Source organism: Hyalella azteca, unplaced genomic scaffold, assembly GCF_000764305.2.
Source record: "Hyalella azteca isolate HAZT.00-mixed unplaced genomic scaffold, Hazt_2.0.2 contig17729, whole genome shotgun sequence".
Classification (NCBI taxonomy): Eukaryota; Metazoa; Arthropoda; class Malacostraca; order Amphipoda; family Hyalellidae; genus Hyalella; species Hyalella azteca.
The window spans coordinates 16,848-44,369 of record NW_025947503.1 but is presented as its reverse complement, the minus strand read 5'-3'; the positions used below and the strand labels follow the sequence as shown (position 1 = coordinate 44,369).

The following is a 27,522-nucleotide window of genomic DNA, read 5'->3' as shown; positions in this document are numbered from 1 at the left end:
GGAAATTTTTCGATTTCCCCCCCCCCCACATGTGAAATCATAAATCAACGTAGAGAGATGGCAGTGGTACCGTTGGATAGGGCAGAATGTCAGCTTTAAAATTAGTATGAAAACCGAAAAAGTAAAATTTTTCAATTTTAGGGTAGACGCTCCCCTTAAATTTCCTCATTTATTTGAGATTTGAATCAATATCTTATGTATGATGATGCTGGTATCCATGATAGTACTTTGCTGGTCTACTTATAGTACTCAAATTGAACTTGAAGGAGTCTAAAAATTTCTCTGCTTTGCCACTATGCTAGCCTTGCTAGGCTAGTGGGAAGTGGTTCATTTGAGAAAGACGAGTTACGCTGGAGGTGCTACTAGTACTAAATGAGGGTGACATACTTTCAAAAGATTTCCTACTTACCTCAGGAGGGTGGATATTGGAATATTATTATTTTTTGGATAATCAATTCCAAGTGAAACCTCACATTAGTATACATGAGTTTTGAAAACCTATGGCTAATTTGCTAAATGTTACTTGATAACCATAATCTTAGGAGAACAATCCAATAAATATTAGGGATTGCTCACAAAAAATTTTTTAGCATCAACTTGGAGGCTGGAGCTTGGTAATCTTGAAAAGACATTAGGAGTCAGTCTTTGTATTGGCTAGCAACCAGACCACATATACATTGAATTTTGGTATAGGGCATACGACATAGTCACATAGCTAGTCATTAGTCAGGGACAAAAACAAAGTCAGGGGCGCAAGCAAAGTCAGGGACAAGATATATTGGAATGTGTGAATCAAGAAAGTAGTTTATTATTATTTTATCCTATAGTTTCAAATGACCATGACAGCCGTTCGCCATTATTCGACAACTTACGAAAGCTACTGTAGGAGCTGTATTATCAACACATCAACTCACAGGTAGCTATAAAATCACTGACAAATTTTCGGTCAAATTCACACAAAAAACACATATATTACATATGGAGTTTATTCATATTCTAAATTCCCCAAATTTAGCAAATAATGTAGAATTATATCCGCGGCAGCCGGCAACCAACATGAGGCGACCGCTAGACGACACTTGACCATGTCGCGGGCCGCGGGCAAGCAGCGATAGGGTTCCAATATTTTAACCGCTCTTAAAGACAAGAGTGTGTTTATTTCAACCTATTGAGTTTTAAAGAAAGATATATATCACCAACAAATTGGCTTTTTATTTTATATAAGATGCGTAAATTATCAATAGATTACATTATAGACTTCTTAATACAAAAAAATATCACCACATACTTTTTTAGAATAGGTAAAAACTACCTTTCGAAAAATGGACAGCTTGCGTTCACGTACTATATTTTTAACTGTTCTGTCGCACACAGAACACTTTTTAGCCTGCTGCCTCAAAACCGAGAACAGTTTAACCAAATCCAGAAATTCTTTTTTTTTCATAACATTCACAAATTCCATATTTTTTTATAACAGACTACAATTTGTACAAATATTTTTTTCACTTTCACGTAACTCGTTTCTTAATACTCCCGCTTAAATTGATGCAAAGAGATCAAAAAATTTCTTGTTCACTATGTCACCGGCTATGAAATTTGGGTTTCAGTATCATTTTCTGAAGCTTCATTCAAAATCGAATTCATTCATTTCCAAATTCATTTCGCTATATATAAGACTTTTTTATATCATCTTCTAGTATACCTCTTTCATATAAATTGTATCATAAAGCCAGAGTAATACAGATTATTGCTTTTTCGACAATTGAAACGCCAGATTTGTTGAGTGCAAAATAGCAAGGTCTAATTTACATTTCTGCCATAGAAAAAAAGTAGACAAATGTATATGGGATTCATATAATTCTCGGTACACTTCTGGGATTTTCTGCGGGGTATGGGCATTTGCTCGTAATCGACAGCGTCGGAGGCTTCTGCCTAAGGCCTTCCGATCTGGGCTTGATTTGCAGCCTCTGAGCAGCTTGTGGTCTCGGTAAAGTTGGCCAAGCCCACCCTGGCACACTCTCAGGGGACTATAAAGTCGGAAAATGGATTCTGACCAGTCTCTGACAGCGGTCGGTTGGCCACGCAGACCAAGAATTTTACTTTAACCCAACCGTAGCGAGTCTTACGGAGAGGCCTGCGCGGCTCAAAATTTTGTTTGGGTATTTCATTCAAAGTTAACAGCTTTTGTATGCAGTACGAAATTTTAGCTCGTTAAAAACTGCCCTGAGCAGTTGAATGAGCTAAAGCAAAGGCTGTCTGTCCTTCACGAACTTGACTAGCGTACCTTGATACCAACTTTTCATTTCGCTAACTCAGTTCTTTTATAGTTCCACGCTACAACGAGATAAATTTCTGATATTTTAAAATTAAAGTTCATATATGTATATTTGAGGCTCGCAAATCACTATTTCAGCGAACTGAAATGAGGCACATGTCTGAAAATACAATGCGTGACGTTTGTCCCGAATTAATGAAAATTAAATTTTCATTAATTATGAAAATTAATAATAAATAATTTTCATTAATTCATTTTTCGTGTAGGTATGATCACTTTTTAGTCAGTGAATCTCTATAACGATATTTGAGAGGAACGTTTAAAATATTACCGTGACGAGTAATCTTGGTAAGAGCTTCATTAACTCGGGTGTGAAACGCAGGAGGCGGGGAATTGTGAGAGTACGAGCCACACCGATAAGATTTGGAGCAACTAATCTCGATTAATAGGGTTACGAGCCTCAAAAAATGAATTTAATAGTGAGTGATGTGGGTACGGGCATCCTTAAAATGCTAAAGATTATGTAACTCTGTTCGAGGATAAGAGCCTAAATAAGAGACAGAACAAACATTATGCAAAATAATGATGCCGCCTGCGCCATTATTAGTACGCTGGATAACCTCTGACCCTACGCCTGGGTATAACAAGTCCTCTTTGATTTGGTACGCGTTTGAGGGATTTGGGCGCAATTAACACTGCGTCATGCAAGTAATAACGAAAGAGTTAAAAGCCATCGATATTGAAACGAGCCACACCGAGTCGTGGAAAAGAGTTAACAGCTAACTCTTGCCAACGAGCACTCGTATGTCAACTCAAGATTTTCATACCAAGAGTAATGCATCTGTTAGCATTAGGTATCATAGAACTTCTGAACCTATAAGTTTCTAACTCTCGTTCTCTTATCGCAATAATTATTACTAAGCTTATTTTCGCTGGGTTGAACAGAATTAAGAATCTATATTATATTGGGAGGGTCTAAACTGAAACTGATGTAGCAAATTTCGAAACGTAAATCCAGTAACTTCATCATGATAAACATTTTGGTTCCTTGTATTGGCACGAAACGCACTTATGCGTCAAAATTAGTAACTAGATCTAGACAAACAAATTATAATATAAAATACTTAAAAATACTTTTTAAAAAAACACGTTTTTCTTGTGGACTAAAAAGTAGAAAATAAATTATGGCTCGCCCCAAAATACGTGTGTCGGGCAGATTTATGATTAAAGCGAAAAGCACACAACACACGAATTTTGGAAATTTAATGGTGAATGTACAGCCCGAGCCACGTTTTTGGGGCGAGCCATAATTTATTTTCTACTTTTTAGTCCACAAGAAAAACGTGTTTTTTAAAAAGTATTTTTAAGTATTTTATTTTCTCCTTTTTAGTCCGTAAAGTATTTTTAAGTATTTTATTTTCTGCTTTTCAGTCCGTTGCTGCACGGACTAAAAAGCATGACTTGACGTACGTAGCGATGATACGAAGCGTCAGCGCCTGCTCGTCTATAACTTAAGCGCCCGCACTGTATATACTATATATATATACTTTACTCGATTAAGCTAATTTAGGTTTCCTAATTGCTAGTTTTTATGATTGTATCTGAAATTGTTAGGCGAAAATAGCCTGCATGCCGAATTTTAGATCTCTAGAGCAATCAGAAGTGGGCTAATTTTTGTTGTCAATGTTAACAACAAACAAACAAACAAACAAACGCGAAGCTAAGCTAAGAAAAACGTGTTAAAAACGTTTTAATAACGATACAGAGGCTATCATATGGCCCAATTATAATACAAATTTCAATAATAAATCTCCGGAAAAATATATTAATCTAGCCTTAATTGCTTCTCCGCTCTGAGTAAATGTTGATTTTCCCGAAATTAATAACCCTCGTTAGGGTAATACGATCTTGGCTTCAATTATATTTCCTAAGATTCTCAAACTTAAATCCTATTGTATGCTTGAAACTTTTGTCTACGAATGATTTCGTTCGTAGTTATAAACTCGAAGGCAAAAATAAGGAAAATAGAAGTTCAATGTACGAAATTTCCTTCAGCCTTGTTTGTTTTGATGTAAAAAATATCAATTAATTCGCTGGCGCATAACTTCTAGATCTTTGCTTACACATGCAAAAGCCGCTCACACACAAAAATTTGTTTAATGGAATTGGTATTCTGTCGCTTGAGTTATGACGCACCCTTGTTTTAATATTAGAATAATGTATCAATGCATTTTTATTTTTGGATAAATAATTGTGCAATTCTTCTATTTGACAGGGCATGTGCAACTGCGCAGGCGACAGATGAAATTTGGATTATGGATAACAATATTCACTGCTTCATTGCTGGTTTTCTGCTATCAAAGCAGCATCAGACTTTCAGGTAAATGTATCTTACATAAATAACTCATAATTCTTAAAAAAAAAATTATTTCGTTTCAGATTCTATAGAAATTCACTTAGATAAGTGTTTATAATGGACTATATATAGTTATATTTTAGATGAATATAACAGGCTTATCACTTTTTACATTATTCAATACGTCTGAAAAATATACAAATCTGTTGGGAAGGTTCAGAATTTACATTTTTAATTTGCTTATTTCAATTGAATTAATACATTATCTATTATTTTATCAACGTTCATTCCAGTCTCGGGGTTATCTGATATTCGTTGAACGGCTTGCATTTATTTGTCGCATGTGAATGAAAATCATTACATTCACTTGGAAGTATTTCTCGGATTGGACAGAAGAAAATTTATAATAAAAAAAATTATAGGTGCGACAAGCACAAATTTCCATGGGAACATCCTCGCAAGTCAACTCACGAAAATCAGAAAATGTATAGTATGTCGCTGCTTTTTGTACAACTATATATTATATAGTCTTCCACTATAATCTTGTTCCTATTCATGAGACAAGAAGCACGAATACAGAGACACCTAGTACACACAGCAACTTTAGTAGTATAGAAAGAGGACATATTAACAGTTTGCATAAAAGACTGATGAAGTCATCGAACTGAGCAATTTATTAACTGATGATCGGACTAGCGCTTAAATATTCTTGTAGTTTCTAGAGTTCCGGTGTAGAGGAAGTTTGTTAGGCATGGCAACAGCGGCCAATCTTCATTGGTCCGCAGCGCCACGTCAGCTGTTACGTAGCCAATAATAAATACACGTATGTATATAGCCTTATTCATTAGCTCGTTGAACATCGTGGGAGGTGGAACGCGCACTTCTTGTTTCCACTCTCGTGTAAGTTGTAGTTATGATTAGCTCTACCTTCAATCTTAATTCACTTAGGCTCGATTCACTTAGGCTTGTGATAGTATTATCCAACCTATCAAACTAGGTTCCCTTGTCTGTTCAAAATATGCTAACCTTGGCTCCATGTCACATGCTTGCCATTTGAATGCAAATAACCATAAACCGGTGATTGTTGACCCCCGTGTTCCTTGCTACAGATAGACCTCCTGACTGGCCACCAAGGGGCTACTCATTCACGGAGTAACACGTACTGGCTCCCCATCCAGATCCATATCCCTATCCATATCCACAACCTCGTCATCATCCTCTTACCCTGGCGCTTTAAGCTTAGAACTCAGCCGCAACTTGCATCCTGGTGGAACCTTGCATCCTGGTGGAACCTATCATCCTGGTGGAACATTGCATCCTTGTGGAGCCTTGCATCCTGGTGGAAGTGATACCGCGATCTTACGCTGTTCAAGGGCACCAGTATCCTGGCCTTACTTTTTCTGCTTGATTTCTATTTTTTATTAAATGTTAAGTAAGTTACGCGCGTTTCGATTTGCATCCCGTGGAGAGGCCTGGTTGCGGTAGATTCCTTGGCTGAGCTAACCCTGGACCGTAATTGGAATTTTCCAGCTTCCCTGGACTACGGTTGTAGTAGTGACTCAGAATTCCTTTACACTGGCGACCTTGCCAGGACAAGTGTTCAGCCGTGGATCAGCCTTTACCTGCGTGCTAGACCGGCCTCGTCTTGGGAGCGATCGAATGAGCGTGGGGTCCCAATCATTGGTTGTGCATTCTGATGGTAGGGTGTGTTGAGGGGAGCCAGGGACGTAGTGATAATTTTTTTGCATATTCAGTGCTGTTGGAACGCGGAGCGTATCTTCCTGGGCCGGGGATAGCGTTAGCGTCTACAGCTCTGCGCGGTGGTGGTAGTGTCATGCCATTTGCTGCAGTTATCACTGGACAAGGTGGTAAGGCGACGAGCAAGCCACATGGTGACTCGGTAGGGTCTGCTCTCTTCGTAGTTCAGGCTAGAGTGGGCTGGGAGTCGTTCGGCTTCCAGTCAAGGAAAGCAGTCCTTTTGTTTTAGGTGAACAAACTACAGGGTAGCTCTCCAGGCAACGGTAGAGTTGTAGTAGTTAGGTAGTCAGGGTTTTATTGCGTAGGTGTTTAATGTTATAGAAATTTACGTCTTGTTATTGATTAATCCTTGTGTGCATTAATCTCCTATTCTGACGCTGTCGCGCCTGGTTGAACTAACTTATCTCTGCAGCAACTATGGCGTCTTTTCCAACTTTAGCCGAATTGCGGAGCATGGCTGAGAGCTTGGGACTTTCGGGCGCTTATTTGACGGACTTCATTTACCGCCAGCAAGAGCTGCATCGTGGTGAGCGTGCCGCCGAGCGGGAAATGGAAAATGTAAGGCTCGAAGCTGCAGAGAGAGTGGCCCGTGTTGAAGCTGCTCCTTCTGATAGTGCGGCGCGTGCTGAAGCTACCGCATGCACGCGAACTGGCCAGGGCGCACGAGATTCGTCTCTTAGAGTTAATGCCATCAGCCGTCAATGATGCTTCACTAACAGATGTTGCGTTGCGTCCAAAGCTGCCAACGTATAGGGACGGCGATGATAAAACGTCATACCGGATCCGATTTGAGAGGATTGCTTCTTTGCTGTGCAATTAAAGCGTGAGTTATGCCATTCGCTTGGGCAGTCTTTTGACCGGTAAAGCTGTGAGATTTATGCCGTAGCTTCTGAGATAACGGAGAATTATGACTCCCTTAAATTAGCTTTACTTAGTGGTTTTAATAAAACGAACGAAACTTATCGCAGCGACTTTCGATCTGCGCGCATCGGAGCCGACGAAACTTGTCAACAATTTGCTGTTCAGTTGGGTCGCCAACTTGATTTTTGGCTTGATTCCTTATCCGTTCAGAAAACTTATGGAAATATCAGATAATTCATGATCGTCGATCAATTTCTCAGTTCATTGCCCACCGCCCTTAGAGTATTCATCAGAGAACAAAATTGCTATTCATTAAATGAAGTTGTTAAGCTTGCCGATAATTGGGCCTTGGCCCACCGCGCCTATCCAGCCGACCTCAAGTCTAATAGACAGCGTGATTTTAAGCCGAATCACAGAAGCGAGAGTCTCATCATCATCACAGCCTGTGGTGATGGGGGTCACTTTGAGAAAGATTGTCTGCAGAATCCAAAGAACTATTTTAAAGGTCAGTCCTCCTCGCGTACTGTTCAATTTTGTCCAGATGACACGACGCCGCTGAAATATTTGTATAGCGGTACCGTTAATAACGCGCCGGTTTCCATGATCTGCCGAGATTCTGGCAGTAGTTGCATAATTGTTTCTGATGAACTCATTCCTAGACCAACAGGAGCGCTCCGTACGACTTTTACCGTTAGGGATTATTTAGGCCGTAAAGATAAGTTCCCCGTAGTTCGCTGTTTCATCAATTGTCCGTATTTTCGTGGCTGGGACGTGACTGACATTCGGAACTACTGCCAGACTTGTGACGTTTGTCAGCGGTTTTCCCCGAGGGGATCATTTGAGGGGATCATTTAGCAGAGTTCCTTTGCAGCCACCATGGCGGAGCCACCATGCTTGGTGGAGGACGACCTGCATCAATCCGCAGGTGACTGATAATTCACCGAATTAGACGCTCCCGTCTAAACCTTTCGTCAATTTGAATTAAGTCATGAGTCGCCCCGAGCCGATAAGAGTTATGCGTAAGCGACGTATAGCGCTTTGGTCTCCCGTCTCTTACCTGGTTGTTAAAATGTGTATATATTCTGATTCTTGTTCCCGTTTCCGTTCATGTTCTTGCCTTAGTTCGAATTTGTAGCTTAGTAGCGGTATCTAGAGTATGAATCCTACTGTAGAATATCTATATACTGTGACCAAGTCGTAAGTAAGTTAGATGAATTTCCAATGTTAATTCTATCAAGAATAGAATCTTTCGGGGGGAGTCGTGTAGAGGAAATTCATCAGGCATGGCAACAGCGGCCAATCTTCATTGGCCCGCAGCGCCACGTCAGCAGTTACATACCCAATAAGTACACGTAGATGGCCTTAGTCATTAGCTCGTTGAAACTCGTGGGAGGTGGAACGCGCACTTCTTGTTTCCACTCTCGTGTAAGTTGTAGTTATGATTAGCTCTACCTTCAATCTTAATTCACTTAGGCCTGAGGCTTGTGATAGTATTATCCAACCTATCAAACTAGGTTCCCTTGTCTGTTCAAAATATGCTAACCTTGGCTCCATGTCACATGCTTGCCATTTGAATGCAAATAACCATAAACCGGTGATTGTTGACCCCCGTGTTCCTTGCTACAGATAGACCTCCTGACTGGCCACCAAGGGGCTACTCATTCACGGAGTAACACGTACTGGCTCCCCATCCAGATCCATATCCCTATCCATATCCACAACCTCGTCATCATCCTCTTACCCTGGCGCTTTAAGCTTAGAACTCAGCCGCAACTTGCATCCTGGTGGAACCTTGCATCCTGGTGGAACCTATCATCCTGGTGGAACATTGCATCCTTGTGGAGCCTTGCATCCTGGTGGAAGTGATACCGCGATCTTACGCTGTTCAAGGGCACCAGTATCCTGGCCTTACTTTTTCTGCTTGATTTCTATTTTTTATTAAATGTTAAGTAAGTTACGCGCGTTTCGATTTGCATCCCGTGGAGAGGCCTGGTTGCGGTAGATTCCTTGGCTGAGCTAACCCTGGACCGTAATTGGAATTTTCCAGCTACCCAGAACTACGGTTGTAGTAGTGACCCAGAATTCCTTTACATCCGGAAAGTCTAGGGTTTTGAAAATTTTCTGCATTAATGTGACTGGTGTTAATATATTTGACAAGAAACTAATTGCACAGCCATATCAGACAAAAATCAGCCATATCAGACAAAAGTAACTCGGGAAATGCCAGAATTAGATAATCTTCACAAAAAAGTAACTCAAGAAATTCTTGAAGTCGATACTGATTTGGAAAATTTCAATAACCTTCTCAAAATTTTGATAGCTGCCAGCCGCTGGCTCAAGGATGTCTCGAGCTCGCTTAGTGGAGTAAATTAGCGGCTCTATGTCCGCTTTAGGTTCTGGTTGTACGAGGGAAATAAGCACCTGATTCGGATCCGGTCTATTCCTTGACAGCCGTGGGGCGATTGCAGGGCACGCAGGTACTTGGTTCCTGATACGTTCGGGCCAGACACGGCCGACTCTGAATAATGCGTTAAAAGTGCCTCCACCCTTCCCCCCTTTACGGGGGGGGGAAGGAAAAATGAATAATTTGATATTCCTCGACGAAAAAGTATCGTTACTAGAGGGGAATGAGGTTGAATTAAAGGCATTTATTGATTGTTTAGAGGGGTGATGGAGTTGTACGGAATGTAACCAGGAATACGAAGGAACTTGCAGAATTATTAGGAATTCAAGATGAATTGTTTGAACGACTCAGAAATATTGAAAATACAATGAAGAGTGAAGTTGAACATTGATTTTTAGATTTAGGAAAGATTTTAAATAACTTTTTAAATTCATCTTGCCAATTTATTTTTATCTTGGTTTCAAATTTCACTTCCCAGATTATTTTTATGAACATTTCATTGTTCGTAGTCTTTGACTAAACTCCTTTTCAAACTCTTGTTAATGGAAAAGGGTAATAAAACACGGAATTAGTATCGTAATTTTCTGATCCAGCTCAAAGAGTTTGAGGAGGATATGCTGATCATAATTAGATCACTTAAAACAGTTTGGAGTTTTGATTCGTTTCTGTCACATATTTAATCGTTGTTGTATTTTGCTCAAAAGAAATAGTGTCAATCGTTTGCTTGAATCGCAAATTCACTAAAAACTTAAAAGCAACGAAAACTCCACAAAAATTCATAGTATCTTTAAAGAAAACGTTTCGCAGTCCAGCTCCTTCGTCAGTTCGAAAATTCTAGAACACAGATAAATCAGTGATTGGTACAGTCAAGATTACAACAAAATAACCTAAGCTGTAAAACCTACCTATTTACAATTTCAAGCGGATATGAGCTAAAAGCTAAATTCAAACTAGGGCTCTGTTTAAAAATATACAATGATTCTAAATTGCACAAATCAGAAAGCTAAAACTTTGAAGTCACTGTCGGAAACTGGAACATCGCACTGCTCGGCGTGAGCCCGCACAGCCAAACGAGGTGGGCGCGACAGTAAGTTACCATTTCTACAACTCCTGCCCCTATGTTCTGCGACCCTAGAATAAAGATTGCGAGACGTCATCCCGACGTACGCAGATGCACATCGTGCACAACTATATTTATAAACTAGGGACGCTCGCATATGCATAGGGAGAGTATCTTTGTACCTAAAATAATATACGTTTAAAAATTACTTTTAACTTATTACTAAATTAAATTACTAAACACACTACTAAAATTACTTAACACTTCCAAAGAATCCAGTGTCTCCATCTTACAGATGTACAATGAATTTCTCATTTAATTTTCGAATATTAAAAAATTAATTTTTCAATTTTTGATTATATAAATTTTTTTAATATATATACTTTTTTATTTTTTATTCTGTTAATTGATTCGTGCATTGCCTCCAACTTCACACAAGTGTGCAAAATTTCAGATCAATTAGACAGGTAAAAGTGTGTCAAATATCAGTTATAAGATTTGTAGCTGACAAAATTATTTTTTCAATTTTTTTAATATTGAAAATTTTTTTTTATTTTTAAAGTCATTTATTTTGTCATTTGATTCATGCATTGTCTCCAACTTTACACAAATGTGAACAATTTCAGATCGATAGGATAAGTAGAAGTTTATAAATTTTGATTACAATATTTGTAGCAGACAAACAAACAACAAGAAATGAAGTTAAAGAGAAGTGTTATAAAAAGAACCGATTTTAAAATGGTTAACCAATATAACACGAAGATTAACATATGTGAAATACTTCGAAAACAAAAGTTTTAGCTCCCTTGACATAGTTTCGGACGCAGGGCCGAAATTAGGAAAGGAGCAATAAACAACATCCCTACCGTCGTTCTCGGGAGCAACCTCATTGTACCACTTATACATGAATTTATTTATTTGGGTAGACACCAGATTAGTCTGAAATCGATTAAGCGAAAAGTTATTGCGTAGAAATTCGAATTCAGCGTGCAGAATTCGTAGAACAAATACGAAATCCCGATGTAAAAGTGTTCGAATCCCATTAATCTTAAATCGAGACGAGCAAAAGCTAAAAAAGCTGGTACTGAGACCTGTGAAAGACGATTTTTGGAATACAGAAATTTGAAAACGGCCATTAGATTTAGTAATATTGCAATCGAGGAAGGACAGGCTATTGTTAGATTCCAGTTCCATAGTAAGTTTAATGGATTTATGCTGCAAATTTAGGTAATCGTAAAAGAGTTTAACGTGAGAAGGATGCTTAAAAAGTAAAAAAGTGTCATCAACGTTTCTGTTGTAGAATATTGGCTTAAAATCAAGAGGGCAATTGGACAGCCAGGAAACCTCGTGATGCACATAAAAATATTCGCAACTTTTCTTTTCGAAGTATTTCACAAATGTTAATCTTCGTGTTATATTGGTCAACCATTTCAAAATCGGTTCTTTTTTTAGGTACAAAGATACTGCATACATTTGCGAGCGTGCCTAGTTTATAAATATAGTTGTGCATGATGTGCATCTGCGTACGTCGGGATGACGTCTCGAAATCTTTATTCTAGGGTCGCAGAACATAGGGGCAGCAGTTGTAGAACTGGTAACTTAATGTCGAGCCCACCTCGTTCGGCTGTGCGGGCTCACGCCGAGCAGTGCGATGTTCCAATTTCCGACAGTGACTTCAAAGTTTTAGCTTCCAATTCCGGTGTTTCAGATTTGCGCATTTTAAAATCATTGTATATTTTTAAACAGAGGCCTAGTTTGAATTTAGCTTTCAGCTCTTACCCGCTTAAAATTGTAAATAGGTAGGTTTTACAGCTTAGGTTTTTGTTGTAATCTTGACTGTACTAATCACTGATTTATCTGTGTTATAGAATTTTCGAACTGACGATGGAGCTGGATTTCGAAACGTTTTCTTTAAAGATACTATGGATTTTTGTGGAGTTTGCTTCTAAGTTTCTAGTGATTTTGCTCATAAGAGTTGGAGAAAATAGCCAAATCTAAATATGCGCTTCGTGTAGGGTTTAAACGGTTTCGGTATGGCTATTTCATCATTTATGATGCCAATTCGTAAAGTTCGTTAACTTTGATAACCTCTTTGAGCTGTAGTTAACACGTTGCGAGGTTAGAAAATTCGATAGGTATTTCTAAGGAGGCTATTATTCCAGCATTAAAATTTTACTTGATTGATTTCAATCTGGTAGATTAAATTATTTTAAACCGCTTATTTAAATTATTTTTCATTCGTGCTCACTTACGATACATCTTATGAGAAAAGAGAGACATTAAATCTGGTATGGGCATAAGCATGGGTATGTGTATATGAGGGCTTGGGTGTGGGTATGGAATAGGCATCGGTACGTGTATGGTCATGGGTAGGGATATTAGCGGGCATGGGTATGGGTATGCTAAAATCTATATTGATGATTTTGAAAATTTTCCCAAAAGACGTAAAACAAAAATGTGCGATCGAATACTTTGATAGCACTACTTTTGTGCCTGACCCAAGGAACATAGATCCTCAGAAGAGAATTGTGTTTATTTTAGATGATATTGCTACGGTAAAAAATCAGAATCCTGCTGATAGGTTTTACTCCCGTGAAACATTAATAACTGTATTTTAAGTTACTTTTCCCAAAACCATCATATATAAACCATGACAAACAGTTAGTTTGTCATGGTAATGGTATGTCATGGTTAGTTACCTTTCATCGATAGGAAGAGTATTCACGGTGATTTCATTGCTTGTGATATGCCCTTTGCAGAGTGTCAAGAACCAGAATAATGTGTATGAAGCACCCTTTAGCATTGCGTTGATTAATAAATGTGAGCACCCCGGTTCTGAAAAGTATTTCAAAAGTTTATATCAATTATATATTCCAAAGAAGTATTTCTCATCCTGACACTCGCTCTAAGCTAAGTTCCGGGTTGTTAGTAATGAACTGTTTCCAAACTTTACTAAAGCCCGTTGTTAAAAAATATTTTGAGTGCTCGATCAATTTGGGTAAATGACCAGGTTTTGATCGGGGGTAAATGGTCGCTAATTACTAAATTGTTAATGTAAACTGTGATGATAGGCCCTCTTTCTATTCTATTAACATTCAAATTAAAGATGGAAGTATTTATGATTTTGTAACTTACCTACCAATTTATGACTGATTAATTTCTCTTCAGTTTTTAAATGGCGAGGGCTGCAAAAAGAAGATCTGTTGGTGGAAGTTGACGCTTTTTTCGGATCCAGTAGAATTCCTGTGCTTTATTCGTAAGTTCTGATTTATAATACCAAGCATGATGAATTAATCGCACAAAGAAAGCTAAGTTTTAATTTCATCATTTTCATCTACTATTTCAATCTCCCACGAACTGATCTTATACTCCGTGTAACTATACGAATGCTATATAAGGTCGCTCCGGCGATGGGGCTCAATGTACGAAAATAGAGAAAAATTAATCGGTAAATGTGAAAAGGGGAATAGAAGTAACCTTCATTTTAGAGATTTATGATGCGACAAGGAAACATTAAGCGTTTAACTCACTTGTATCGATACCATCAACTGGATATGAATGAAAGAATCAATAATATAAATTTTTTTGCTTGACTAACCAGAAAGTGTCATTATAAACACCATGCGCAATTAAGTGTCAGTGTTAGAAAATGGTCCATGAAAAATAATCATCCTAAAAATTGTTCTGCATGAAGTCAGGTACTATTTTCACGAATGACCACGAGGTTAGCGAAGAGGTATATGTTAAGCAATTGCGCATGTTGCCACTGCCTCTTTGTTAAATATTGGGCGCATCTTTTTCCCAACCTATTCATTATCACGCTGTTTTCTTACTCGAGAACTCTCTTCACAAACTTGCAAAACAACTACTTTAAGCGATAGATGTTCAATCAAAATCCTTCAAAAACACTTTGAATAACTTTAAATTTTCAAAATTGTGCTAGAAAATTCTCGGTTTTATTTTAATGAACACAAAATCATTTGATTTCTTCACCATGGACGTTCCCCAATGTAAAGCTCGGTTGATACAGTTTTATCTCCTGTGCTGAAATATATTGTTGTCGGACAAGGATGCAGCTAATGCACGCTTTATTAATTTTTAAATCACGGTATTGGTTTCGAATGAAAAAAAATTATTTCGGGTCCTTCGCTACAAATATACAATAATTTTGTGTGAAAGTCCAATACCAGCATTGGACTTTCTTTGAAAGTCCAATACCAGCATCTGACGTGTAATTTGAAACGTGTGGTGCACATATCGAGTACCATCTAGATATGCACGCATCTTATAATATAATATTCATATAATATTATAGTATAATATAGTATATAATATAATATTCATATAATATTCATGAATTTCACGCATCTTTTTGATATAATATATTGGTAATAAATACTCATCAACAAAAACATACACCATATTCAGTCATATTATAAGTAATTTAATTATGAATGCAAATTATTGAATATGATAATTATTGTGTGTCATAATACTGATTATTAATACTCAAGCAAAACATTTTCAGATTCAATATTTTGAATCATTCGACCAATTATGGAAACGCAACCACATTTTTCAGCAATTGGTTCCCAAAAAAAATCATCATTGATTTTCGTATAGTATCTTACTCTAAATTGGATTTACAGAGACTTAGAGCCGGAAGCAGGTGCGTACCATATCTACCTAATGGAAACCTCGTCGAGAAGTACAATCACTCGAAGGGCTCTATGTGTAATAGAAAGGTTAGTCGGTGTAATATTATTAGCATTATCTATTTGCACTCTCATATCCATGTTAGATAGGCAAGATATAGGGTAACATGGGGCAGCGAGCCCACTGCGGGTCATGGGCCCATAGCGGGTTTCTCGCTAAGTATGGCAGATATTGGTCCTTGTTCTCTACCGCCGGTCGACAGTTTCACTGGGATGAAGTGTACGGATTTACGTTTTGCTAAGTGTTTGCGTTATTAAGTTATTTGTGAATAACTGTTTTAGCCCAGATACAAATTTTTTTGCTGCTAAATAAAACTGTTTTCGATTACTGTAGATGAAGCTTTTGAAATTACTGTGATTTATATTTTGAAAGTAATATTTATAGGGATAATTTTGAGATCAAGTTTAAACTATTAGCTTCTAAAATAAAATGTTGACACGATATAAAAAATACTGATGGCCCATAAAATGATGGCAGGGTGGCCCAGTGGTTAAAGTTCAGAGTACCAAGATTGGAGCAGAGAGGCGCGGGTTCGATCCCAGCTCTGTGCGCCAGTTTCTGGTCAGAATCGGCAAGGAGGCCGAGCGGTTAAGTAAAGCAGAATTGTAGCAGTGAGTTGCGAGTTCGAGACCTCAGAATGCTGTGAATGTTCTGCGATGTTAAGAGTCGGCGACAGGCCTACGGCCTAATAAACGCTGAAACCGCTATTATTATTTATTATTATTATATAAATTGAAATGATACCTAGTGGGGCAACGGGCCCACGCATGTCACGGGGCAAAGCGCCCATGGTGATGTCTTGTGTTATGCATCATTAGATTTGTCTCAATGACCTTTTCAAAAATATGACTAGCTTTTTGAATTAAAAATTACACTTCATATTGCATGATTTTTTATTTGCCGCCTCAAGGCGACAGGTTTAGTTTTTAGTTATGCGTATTTATGACCCCTCATCGAGTTATTGACTCTTGCCTTGCCAAAATTTTATTTCAGTCAATTAGCCAAAAGTTGATGAGTTTTTATGGTGTTGGCTGAAATCACGATTAGGTACAAATTCTCTGCACATAAGATCTGGATTATGGAAGAAACTGGAACGAAGTTTTTTCTCTGATCAACTAAATATGTTTTTTTTTTCTAGTCAAGGATACATTTTTTCATGTCAAGGACGAATTTTTAATCGCAAGGATATATTTTTAAGTCAAGGATTTATATTTTATGTCAACGAAATATTTTTCTTCACGTCAGTGATAGATTTTTTAAGCGAAGAGTATATTTTTTTCAAGTTAAGGATATGATTTTTTGAGTTCTTAATATATGAATGAATGTCATATTTTTTATTAAATTTTTCTTAATTTCAATTGTAGAGTGGTGTTTTATCATTTTTAAACGAAAAATATCCAATAATTGTGGTACAGGGACCAAGGTTGGGCACCTTGCCCCAAGCCCATGGGCCCATTGCCCCAGAGGTGGGGCAATGGGCACTTGGCACTTCTGGCACTTTTTACAAAATTGTGTTTCATTAAGAATTTAATAACTTTATAGGCGTCTAATTTACATCATACATTCCTCATTAGATGTACCTTTAAACAAAACAAAGAACCACCTCGTGTCAATTAATACTTCATCAAGAATTTAATTTAAAAAAGGGGGGGCGCTGCTCCATGTTGCCCGATTATATAAAGTTCTTTGAAAGTCCAAAAAATACATGAATGTCGCAATCCTGGCGTCAATGTTATTCACAATTATTTTGAATGTAGCTTAAAACGCTTTCGGACTGCTCATTAGCCATATAAACCACTCGAGTAAATCTTGATTGTTAGGAGTACTTAATGAATTTAATTCTGATTAATCTCGGCTCTGTCCTCAATTCATGTTTATCTACTGTCTTTTCATGATTGAATTAGTACAAGGTTGACCCATGAGAAGCTAATTTTTGCGAATGTAATTTCCCAGTTCGAAATTCTCGCAGCCATTGCGGCCGTTCGCCGCAGAGACGTTCGCAGACGCGCAAATCTAGGCCGTTTTGGCCGACTTCACCTCGCGTCCAAGCAGTCTAGCGATGATATCCAGTAATGGGAAACTACCCTCAGCAAGTGACAAGCAACAGCGTCTTGCATCAGCTGGCCCAAATGAGGGCAAATAGACGGAACACGTCCAACGTTACATCCGACGACGACTCGGAGACGGAGGACGACGAAGGCGGCGCATCAGCGTGACCTTGGACTACGACGTCCTAAAGTCATCATAAGGTAAGGTCATAAGGTCATATATATATATATAGTGGAGGGCGTGGGGATTTTTTTTGGCTCGAAATTCACGTTCGGACACCTCTGGCCTGCGGGAATTTTGCGCAACGGTCCCGCCAATCGCGGCAACCACCTTCGCGATAGCGCGGAAGCTGGCAGTGCCTGCCGGCCTGGTCGCTCGCGGTAGGACAGACTGACTGCGGCAGCAGGCCCTTTCCAGGCCGAGAAGCGCTGCCACAATATTGCGCTGCTGTGGACATTCCTGCGCTGTTGACCACCCTGGCGTTGCGCTGGGGCGAGCGTTGGCGCAGGCAAGTTTACCCGCGGCTGGCTGCCAGACTACGGCGATTTCTGACTGGGTTGTTGTTCGCCTGTGACGTCACTGATATCAGTGACGTCACCAATCACCGAAATGCGATAAAACCGTCATGCAATCAGTCGTGGGAATGACGGTTTTGTTTACGTTTCTCGATCTCAGTGACGTAACGAGAACGATAAAGCAGAACTGAAAGACGGAAATCCTCGTGGGTCAACCCTGTATAGTTCAACCATGCTGTCTTGCAGCGTGCGTGGTTGATGAATTAAAAAAATGCTGGAAGGAGTATAACTTCAAATTCATTTCATACAGCTCATACTTTTACTCGTTACCACAGAAACAGATATTTTTACTTTAAAATTCAACAAAATGCGACGATAGCTGATATTATAAATGTAACTGGGAAAATAATGAATTAATCGACAGTATTCTTGTTTTCCAGCTTTTTGGTAGGCCTTTTAAAGATGCTCGTGACCTCAAACATCAAATCTAGCAATTTTTATCAAATAACTTTTGGATATACAGGTAAACCAATTGCTATTTTTCCGCCCCTATTTTCCACGTTATCAGCATGGTCATCATTTTTCCCATTTAGTGTAACCAATTAATGCTAAGTAACCATGCGTCACTTACATAGAAAAATGCCATGAATTTTGCTTCTTAGATTCATTGAGCTCATTAAAAAAAATAAATTCGTAGCGATGACAATGAAAAACCCGGAATTTATGTATAACATACATTTCTTCTTTAGTGAAGAAATGTGTGCAAACAAAAATATGAAGAGTTTCAAACGGATTTTTAGTATCCAATATTATTGATTTTGAAAAATCTGAAAAGTAAAAAAAATATTTTAATTAGACTGGCTATCAAATTCGTTACTTGATTAGATATCCACGTCTAAATTTTTCCCGTGAAATTTTATTTTAATTGTGTTTTCATACATCAGAAGAGAAGATACTTTGTTGTTCTCGGTTTTATATAACTTTTATCTCGTGTTTCTCGACACTTTTTCCTTTACATGTCAATTTTTCCTGTATGTGACGATGAAAATTTCCAACGTAACTTTTAAAACCAAATAAAATTATCCCAGTAAACTTTTTAGTTGGTGCTCGCTTAACCCGAGTGCGGTTGTCTGGTTTCTGGTGACATCACCATCGCTGGTGGGGTCGTCATGGTTGGACCTGAAGGCAGTAGCCGCCGTCCACCGTAACCTTCGTCTCGCCTACCTCGACGTGGGCTTGGCCCTTAATGGCACGCCCTTCGCTCAACTTTATACATCTACTAAATTTTCAGAAACCGGTAAGTAAAGTATTTGAAGAGTCCATTTCAACATGCCTGATTGTAGAACAATTAAGGACACAAAGTAGGTGACAATGGTTCATATTACTGCAGTCAAAAAGGACCATTGAAGTTAGGATTGTAGATAGCAAGAAAAACACACCTCTTCTCTTATAACATCTTTAGGTTGAGGTTGAGAGTAATTTCTCTACGGCTTAGCTCGTTCACTTCTTGCTCGGCCTCTTATTTCATCCCAAATGATTACAGTACGCTATGTATTTGCTGGTTATTTACCTTCACTAATTGCAGGGGAAATGTATTAAGGATTTATCTTAGACATTTTTTAAAATATTCTCTATATTATACCTAGCATATCTTAATAGGGAAACACATTTTATAAAAGAAGTCATTACGGATTTTTTCCGGTGATTGTGAACGAATGAATGTACACGAGTGGCGTTCTGTAATTAATACAGGCACGTAGTGTATATTTGTGTATTTTATTACATTTTAAAACATTTTCGCTCTCTAAATTTGGATTCAGTTTAGGTGCCGAATAAGCTCGCCAGAGTCGTCACAGAGAATAATTTGGGATAGGGATAATAGGGTTTTTTTGGCGGTTGTATATTTCGGTATGAATCAAGCCCTGTGGTGGGAGGCATGTGAATGATATGAGGCAACCTCAGAGCAAAGGTTATCTTCCAGATGTCGGTTTAATCACGTTTCTTGCATCAAACAACCAACCAATCACTAGTATGCATAAGTTAACTACCGTGAATTTGCACCAATTTATGAAAAGTAACGCTCCACACTGTTTCAAGCTTCTTGCTCATGGCAATGGCCGGGGTAGAGGCGGATGGAAAAGTATCCTGTCAGAGATTGACTGAGGCCGCTGTTCTGCCATTCTATATTGGCTCTCGTTTCTTTCACTGTGATGTGTCACAATCAAGAAAAATTCATTCATCAAGTTCTAACCTATAATACAATACCTTGAATGGAAAGACAACAACACATCACCAAAAATTAAATAAGAGCAACAAAATAAGTGATGGTATGAAAAATTTAAAACACAAGTTTTTTTTATTTCTCATTCATCATGTTAAATCTTCATTGATCAGTTTTAAATTCAGTTTAAATCTTCATTCATCATACTAACTATAACGTGTAGGAATGTCATTGTTTATGTTGAAATATTCGCGGACGACCTAGGATATTTAAGGTCTGGTTAGAGTTTTGTAATTTTGTAACATTTTATGAAATAATGAAATAAGCTGAATTTGAAAACCTCGGAGCTTGAATAATTAATATTTATACAATATGGGTAGCCGTAACACGATAAATGATGCAAGAGTCAGCCTGATGTTAAGTCATGAATGTTTACATATATAGTGTCGTGTCCCAATCATTTCTACCAGAATGTTCAGAAAGAGAATGCTCATTTCAATGACCAAATGCGCATATAGTATCCAAAGAAGATTTTACCAAGTACATATATGCTTTTTTGTAACATCCTCTTGAAAATCAACTGATCCGTCTATTGATCCCGTTTGAGTTGGTGGAATAATGTCAATTTTCATAGTAATGTTGTTTTATTTTATTTTATTCGCAGACGTGGATTATCTACCCAACAACCTAAGCAACATGTGTCGACTGGCGGTTGTGTACAAGTCTGGAGGCTTCTACACCGACATGGATACCTTGGCTTTAAGATCAGTCTTGAATCTCACAAACTTCATTGCACTCCATGTAAATTCATGTTTTACGTTTTTGAATTGCTAACCCTATCTGTTTCTTATACATTATTTAATTAAATATTCACAAATTGAAATTTAATTTATGTAAATGTTTTGTGAGATATTATTGAAATTTTTTTATTGATATATTAATACTTTAATAAGGTATATGAAATATAATTAAATTTAAGAAATTAAAATCCCCTACAAATTTTGAAATTGGCTTTTTTTACCTTAAATTAGCACTTTGAATATTTCAGATTGACGAGATAAAAAGTTTCAACAACGCAGCCTTCCATTTCAAGCGCGGACACCCCATGCTTCAGCTTATCATGCAGTTCATCGCTGAAGACTACAATGTGCGTGTTTGTATTTAATATTGTCAACATGCATCAGTATTTTCTTGCTAGGTTACCTAAGCACCGAATGTTATAAAGATTCTCTCAGGGATTAATCTGGGCATAAAACAGGCAAAGATTGCTATGAATTTGGTAACATTAAAGTTTTATGTCACTCATTCGCTTGAATCGCAAATTATACTAGAAACTTAGAAGCAGAGAAAATTCCACAAAAGTTCGTCATATATCTTCCGGAGACCAGCTCCATCATCACTTCGAAGATTAAAGAATGCAAATAAAATCACTAGTTAGTACAATTGAAATTCAAAGAACCGAAATTACAACCCAAATTTACAAGAAAAAGATATAGCACAAGAAAAAAATTGCAGAACTTATCTATTTATAATTTCGGATGGCCAAGAACTAAAGCTGAATCCAAACTGGGACTCTTTTTATACCAATTCTAAAATACGCAAATTAAAAACACCGGAAGTGGAAGCAAAAATCTTAAAGTCAGTACCAGATAAAGGAACGTCACACTGTTCGGCGTGAGCGCGCACAGCCGAATCAGGAGGGCATGATAGTAGCTGCCCAGGGGCCGGATTATCAAAAATTCGTATCTCTTCATACGTACATACAAGAAGATACGTGTTACGTAAGTACACCTTAATTTTGACATTATCAAAACTTTCGTATGCAAGACTCATCAGAAAAGCTATTATCAAAACCATCTGGCTAACTGATCAATCAGAGGCTTTGAATTAGTGATCGTTACTCCTGTCGACTCAGTGCGCAGTGCGCGTGGATGAAAGGAGGTTGTCCAAATAGCAATGACACCGCCTTGATTGCATTTTTTTTTTGCAATTACGACAAACAAAATTTAATTTGGAATCAAAAAGTCATGAAGATATTGTTTTAGTTAATGATCATAAAACTCTTAGATAAGATTGCCAACATTTGCTTGTCAATTATAGCACAAAAGGAAAGGAAATTAGCTGGCATTAACACAATTTAATTTTTTCACCCAAAAACATCGTTTTGAACGGTCACATATTATGTCAACGTCGAATTATTGAAAAAAATTCAATAATAATTCACCGTTTTACAAGTAAATCAATAGTTTTATATTGGCACACTCAAAACTTGTACGTAACTCCATTTACGACACCTCCGAGCAGATGTATAGAGCTATGTACGTACAGCTTCTTGTACGTAGCTTCCCGCGCAAATATTTTGATAATACCACCGCTAGAGTTACGTCTTCATATCAGCGATTACGCCACACGTAAGTCGTTACGTGTACTTTGATAATTAGGCAATGTTTTGATAATTAGGCCCAGTCCTACAACTCCTGCCTTATGTTCTGCGACCCTAGAGTAAATATTGCGTGACGTCGTCCTAACATACGCAGATGATCATCGTGTACAACTGCATTGATAGACATATTAAAAGGGATCATGTCTTTGTATCGAAAGAAAGAACTGGTATTGAAAATATTCACCATTAAAACATGAAAATTTACAATTGGGATGCATTTATTGAACAAAACTTCTCAGAGGCCCAGTTTAAATTCAGCTTTTAGATCCTGTCCCCTTGAATTGTTAATAGACAAATTTTGTGTTTTTCACGCATCTTTTCATTTATGGAAAAAATGCATTATTGTGCTCGCCATGTCCGTCTGTCCGTCCTTCTGTCTGTCCGTTCGTGACTTCACGTTTTTGTCGACGAGAAAATGCGCTCTCTGTCACTCACGCTCTCTACTTCTCATTTAGTCTTTACATTTGCTGGGCTTAGTCTCCTCTTCAATCGTTGCTTGAGTGAAAAATAACGGGTGAGCACGCCGCTTTGCGCGCGCTCTTTAATTGCTGTAAACTGCGTGGAAACGTCTTCAAAATGAATTGATTAATCTTCTCTGTATTGGAATTCTTCACATGATTGCTAGCTACCTACTTTAGTCATGAACAAAATAGTATTTGAAGCGGCTATCAATTTAACTCCTTCCAGGTGTAATTTCTGAGCCTTATGGTAAATAGTTTCTCTCGCTAATAACTTACCATTCACAATGATCCAAGAAATACCATTGATGTACTAGGGAATATTCGGTAATACTATGCCCTCGTACACCAAATTCCAATAAAGTTGCAGTGTTTAGAATTTGGTGGTACCAATTGAAGTTTTTAAAGTTGTTTATCATTCATGTATATAATATTCTACATTTGAACATACAATCTTCACTTCTTCGTTAATATTTCTTCTATTCAAGGGGATAATATACTCCTGGAACGGTCCGATCGCCATAACGAAAGCGGTGGAGCGTTCGGGTTGTGACGCCACCCCGCGCAACGCGATGGGTCAACCTGTTTCAGATGAACCACGCCCTTTTTCATCGGAAACTTCGTTGAAGATTATAAATGAACATGGTCAGTTTTTTGTTTGGTAACCAAATTATATGAAATAAAATTTCGAAATTACTCTAGTTTCAATATGAATTAGAAATCTATAATTATTCTCCGTACAGGGAGTCAGGAGTAATTAGGTGAATAATATTACATGCAAGACGGATACTATATCCAAGTACCCAGGTTTACAAAAATATTTCACGAGAATTACAATAATTTCATCATTTTATGTCATCTGATTTCTTTCATCAGATCAGATAATTTCATCAGATTTTTGTAAACTAACGATTTAATTGTCTGGTTTCATACCTCAGATTTCAGATTTTTATTTCTTCACATCAGATGAACAACCTGAGCTCTGTGATTGGCTGGCCTTAAAAACGTCTTACTTCTATCCAGTATATTGGGCTCACGCTCTGCCAACTCTATTCCTGGCCCCAGTAGAATCTAACAACAAAACTATACACGAAGTAAGTTTGCCTGATGTTGAACAATTGAACTAATGTCCCACCTATATTTTAGTTCTGTCCAATTACCAATTTCAACTAATCTTAAACATATTTTTCAATTATTTTGTATGTGTATGTGTTTGAAGCCTTGCACCACAAATATATACAGGGGCTGTTATGGCACGTAGCCGAGTGTCCAGGATACTTATTGTTCTGTCTTTGGCGCTCTGCAGGATCTACCAGACTTCAGTTCGCTCTCCTGGTGTTTGCAAGCAGTGCAATTTTTCGCTTGAGCTGACGCCAAAAGACCTCAATATAATAATTAGTCAGTCGTCAAGAATGTAAAACTGATTTACACTAATTATTTCTTTTATTCACTCAGATTTTCAAGTACAGCGAAAATTGATCATCAAATTTATTATCGTCACTTTCAAAGTCAAATTTTGCCATCGTGAAAAATAAATTCTTTATCACAACAAGAAGAGCTACTGGCGGTAGACTAGGTACGAAAACGAACTGAAAACGAAAATTTAGAGTTCACAAAGAAATTATTGGATAACCAAAATATCTCACCCGAAATAGATCTTACAAACTTTACAAATGTTAACTAATGAAATCTCCCTCTTATTGTGTCGGGATAATACTTGGACCTGAAATTGTTTCTCAGTGGGAGAATTTGATTACATTGGAGAAAATTGAAGAAAGTGTTAGACTGTAAATTTAAATTTTAGTTATGCTTTATATGAGTACATTTAACTTGAAGAACAAATTTGTTTTTCCATACATTGAATTGAGAGTAAAATGAGAGTCCTATCTTCACTGTTAAATATGGATTTGCAGGGGTTTTTATTAAGTTGGAATGCATTAACTTTAATATTATTACCTGAATTGGACTAACTTTAACTAATACTTTTTCTAACAGACTAACCTGATAGTAGTATAAAGTAGATCGTAACTCAAAAGGCTTTAAAAAATAGTGGGACCACTTAGATAATTAGAACAAATTATATCTCACTATATTGGCTGCTAAAATTTTGCCGCAAATTCGGACTCAAATTACTTTTTTGGAAATACATTCGAGCCGAGAACTGCTTAGCATATATTTCAGCCCATTTTTCCGGCCTTCTTACAACCTCGAAGGCGTAATACAGTCGGGAATGCACGCTTATTTCGGCTGAAGTAAGTCGGGAGAAAATAGGCTTTCTCGCTTCTTGGATGAACAATTTTTAATTTTACAAACCTCCTTCGCATTGGGAATACATCATATCAGTTATTCTGCGATTACTACATGTGTTTCTTAATTGTAGTTCTTACACTGGAATTTAAAATATTTGCAGTCCTGAAGAATATTCGTTTTTTTGTATGTACGTTGAAAGCACTGATTTTGCACTGACATCATAATCTATTGTTTTACGGTGCTCTGCAACGATTTGATTCAGGATCCAACGGTTTTTCCAGACCTCCACGCCTTCTGTTTACACTATATCTATTTTTATATCGCCTATTTATTAATAGACTCATGAGCAAAACTTTGTGAAACTTCCATGATTCGGGTGCTGGGGTCTGTCCAAAAAGCACTAGTTAGGCCTCTCAGGAAGTCCAAGACGTCTGCTATTTTTATCATCTTAGATACATTCTTGATGTGTACAATAACGAAAAATTTTCAAAATTTCAGAAAAAAATGTATTAACTAAATCATTGCTAAAATATGTTAAAATATGCAAGGTTTTAAATATTTTCCAAAGTTGAAAAATTATGATATATGAAAGTTATGTACTCGCATTAACATGTCAAATCCATGTACGTTTAAATTTTTAGAAAATTTTTATTCACAGATCTTTCCGGACAGCTACGGCGTGCATTTTTGCAACAAATTGACGAAAGAAAGAAATCCAAGAAAGAGTAGCCTTCTCCTCAAGATCGCACAACAAGTCTGCCCATTAATCATCAAGAATCATCCTCTTCTCAGAAATTGAACACAATATAGTAATACCGACGTGAATAATCAAAATTTTAGCGTTGCAATAAAGATGGCTGTGACAGCTGACTTCGTTCTCAATAAATACCACGAATTTTCTGGGCCACGAATAATCTGCCTACCTCTTCATAGGAATCGCTCATAAATTAATACCGAACATTAGTCTTTACAATAATGCGCCATCATAAATGTAAAAGCCCTGTCTATTAAACCGAATAATCTGTTACATACTCCCGAGAAAAGACGTTCGCGGACAAAGTGGATTTTCAGTCAAGCAATTTATGATTCAGAGCGAATGTTTGTAAATTTTTTGAAAGGTTATTGATTCTTATATTGTGAATAAAAAATCGGATTTGAAATGAAAAACTCCGAATGTATGTTAGTGCAACTAGATCAAGCTTTGGTAGAATGGAATTTAGTCCATCTTGAAGTGAGAAATACCTCATCCTCATACTTCCCATCTAACCTAATAAAATCGCTCAATCCAATCATGTTGAAATTTCATAATTTAGAATAGAGCAGTGATCCAACACAACTTCAACGAAGATCATGTTTTGTAAGATTAGCTGCAAATTAGTTGGAAACACAATTAAAACACAAAAAATTCTGGCATAATTTGACTATTTTTCAATTTTGTGGCACCTATTTGACACTTTTACGAACTCGCCTGCGAGCTCGAACGCAAAACCTAACTAAGCGTTCAACTCGCCCAGTCATAACTCCTTCAATACTGAACGGACTTTATTCAGATTTGGAACATAAGTAGGTATTACCAATGCGCTGCGATAGGAATTATTCCAGATTTTTACATCAATTTGTTTTTATTAATACGGAGAAACGTAATATTTAAGCAACTCGCCCTGTCATAATTTTTTTTAATACTGAACGAATTTCCTTGAAATTTGAAATATGAAAAGGTATTACCAATACGCTGCGGTAGGAATTATTACAGATTTTCCATTACTTCGTTTTCAATTAAAACTAATAAACGCATTTTTTAAGCAACCCATCCAGCCACAGCTCCTCCAATACTTAACGGATCTGCTAGCCATTTGGAATATAAGTATTTGCTGTAAATAAGCTAGTTCAATAATTGTCAAAATTAAATAAATTTCTAATATTTCCAATTGAGGTGAGTAACTTGAACATGGACGCAATAATTTCGAAGAAGCGCATGTTGTTCACACATTGGGTAGGTTATAGACTGTTAAGGTGCTTATACACGGTGCGATTAGTAGCGTCGATTACAGTTTTGCCCGATGAGAGCCTATACACAAGGAGAGTGTTTTCAGTGCAGTGCGCCAGTGCGACGTTGGGAGTTGTCGAGTAAGGTGTGTGCATGGTGGAGGCAAGCG

At 37.5% G+C, this 27,522-nt stretch overlaps 1 protein-coding gene and 1 long non-coding RNA gene across 2 annotated transcripts; both read left to right on the top strand.

Annotated features, from left to right (window-relative positions):
- Positions 1–4,537: 4,537 nt before the first annotated feature.
- Positions 4,538–6,071, top strand: LOC125179461. The gene is made up of 2 exons (XR_007157276.1): positions 4,538–4,655; positions 5,741–6,071. It is a non-coding gene; the product is annotated as an uncharacterized LOC125179461 (long non-coding RNA).
- A 2,069-nt stretch (positions 6,072–8,140) lies between these two features.
- On the top strand, positions 8,141–26,165 carry LOC108664566 (lactosylceramide 4-alpha-galactosyltransferase-like). The gene is made up of 7 exons (XM_047885378.1): positions 8,141–8,175; positions 19,095–19,291; positions 20,880–21,016; positions 21,264–21,362; positions 23,605–23,761; positions 24,083–24,210; positions 26,025–26,165. The coding sequence occupies exons 1-7, from the start codon at positions 8,141–8,143 to the stop codon at positions 26,163–26,165; spliced, it is 894 nt and encodes a 297-aa protein (XP_047741334.1).
- Positions 26,166–27,522: the final 1,357 nt, after the last annotated feature.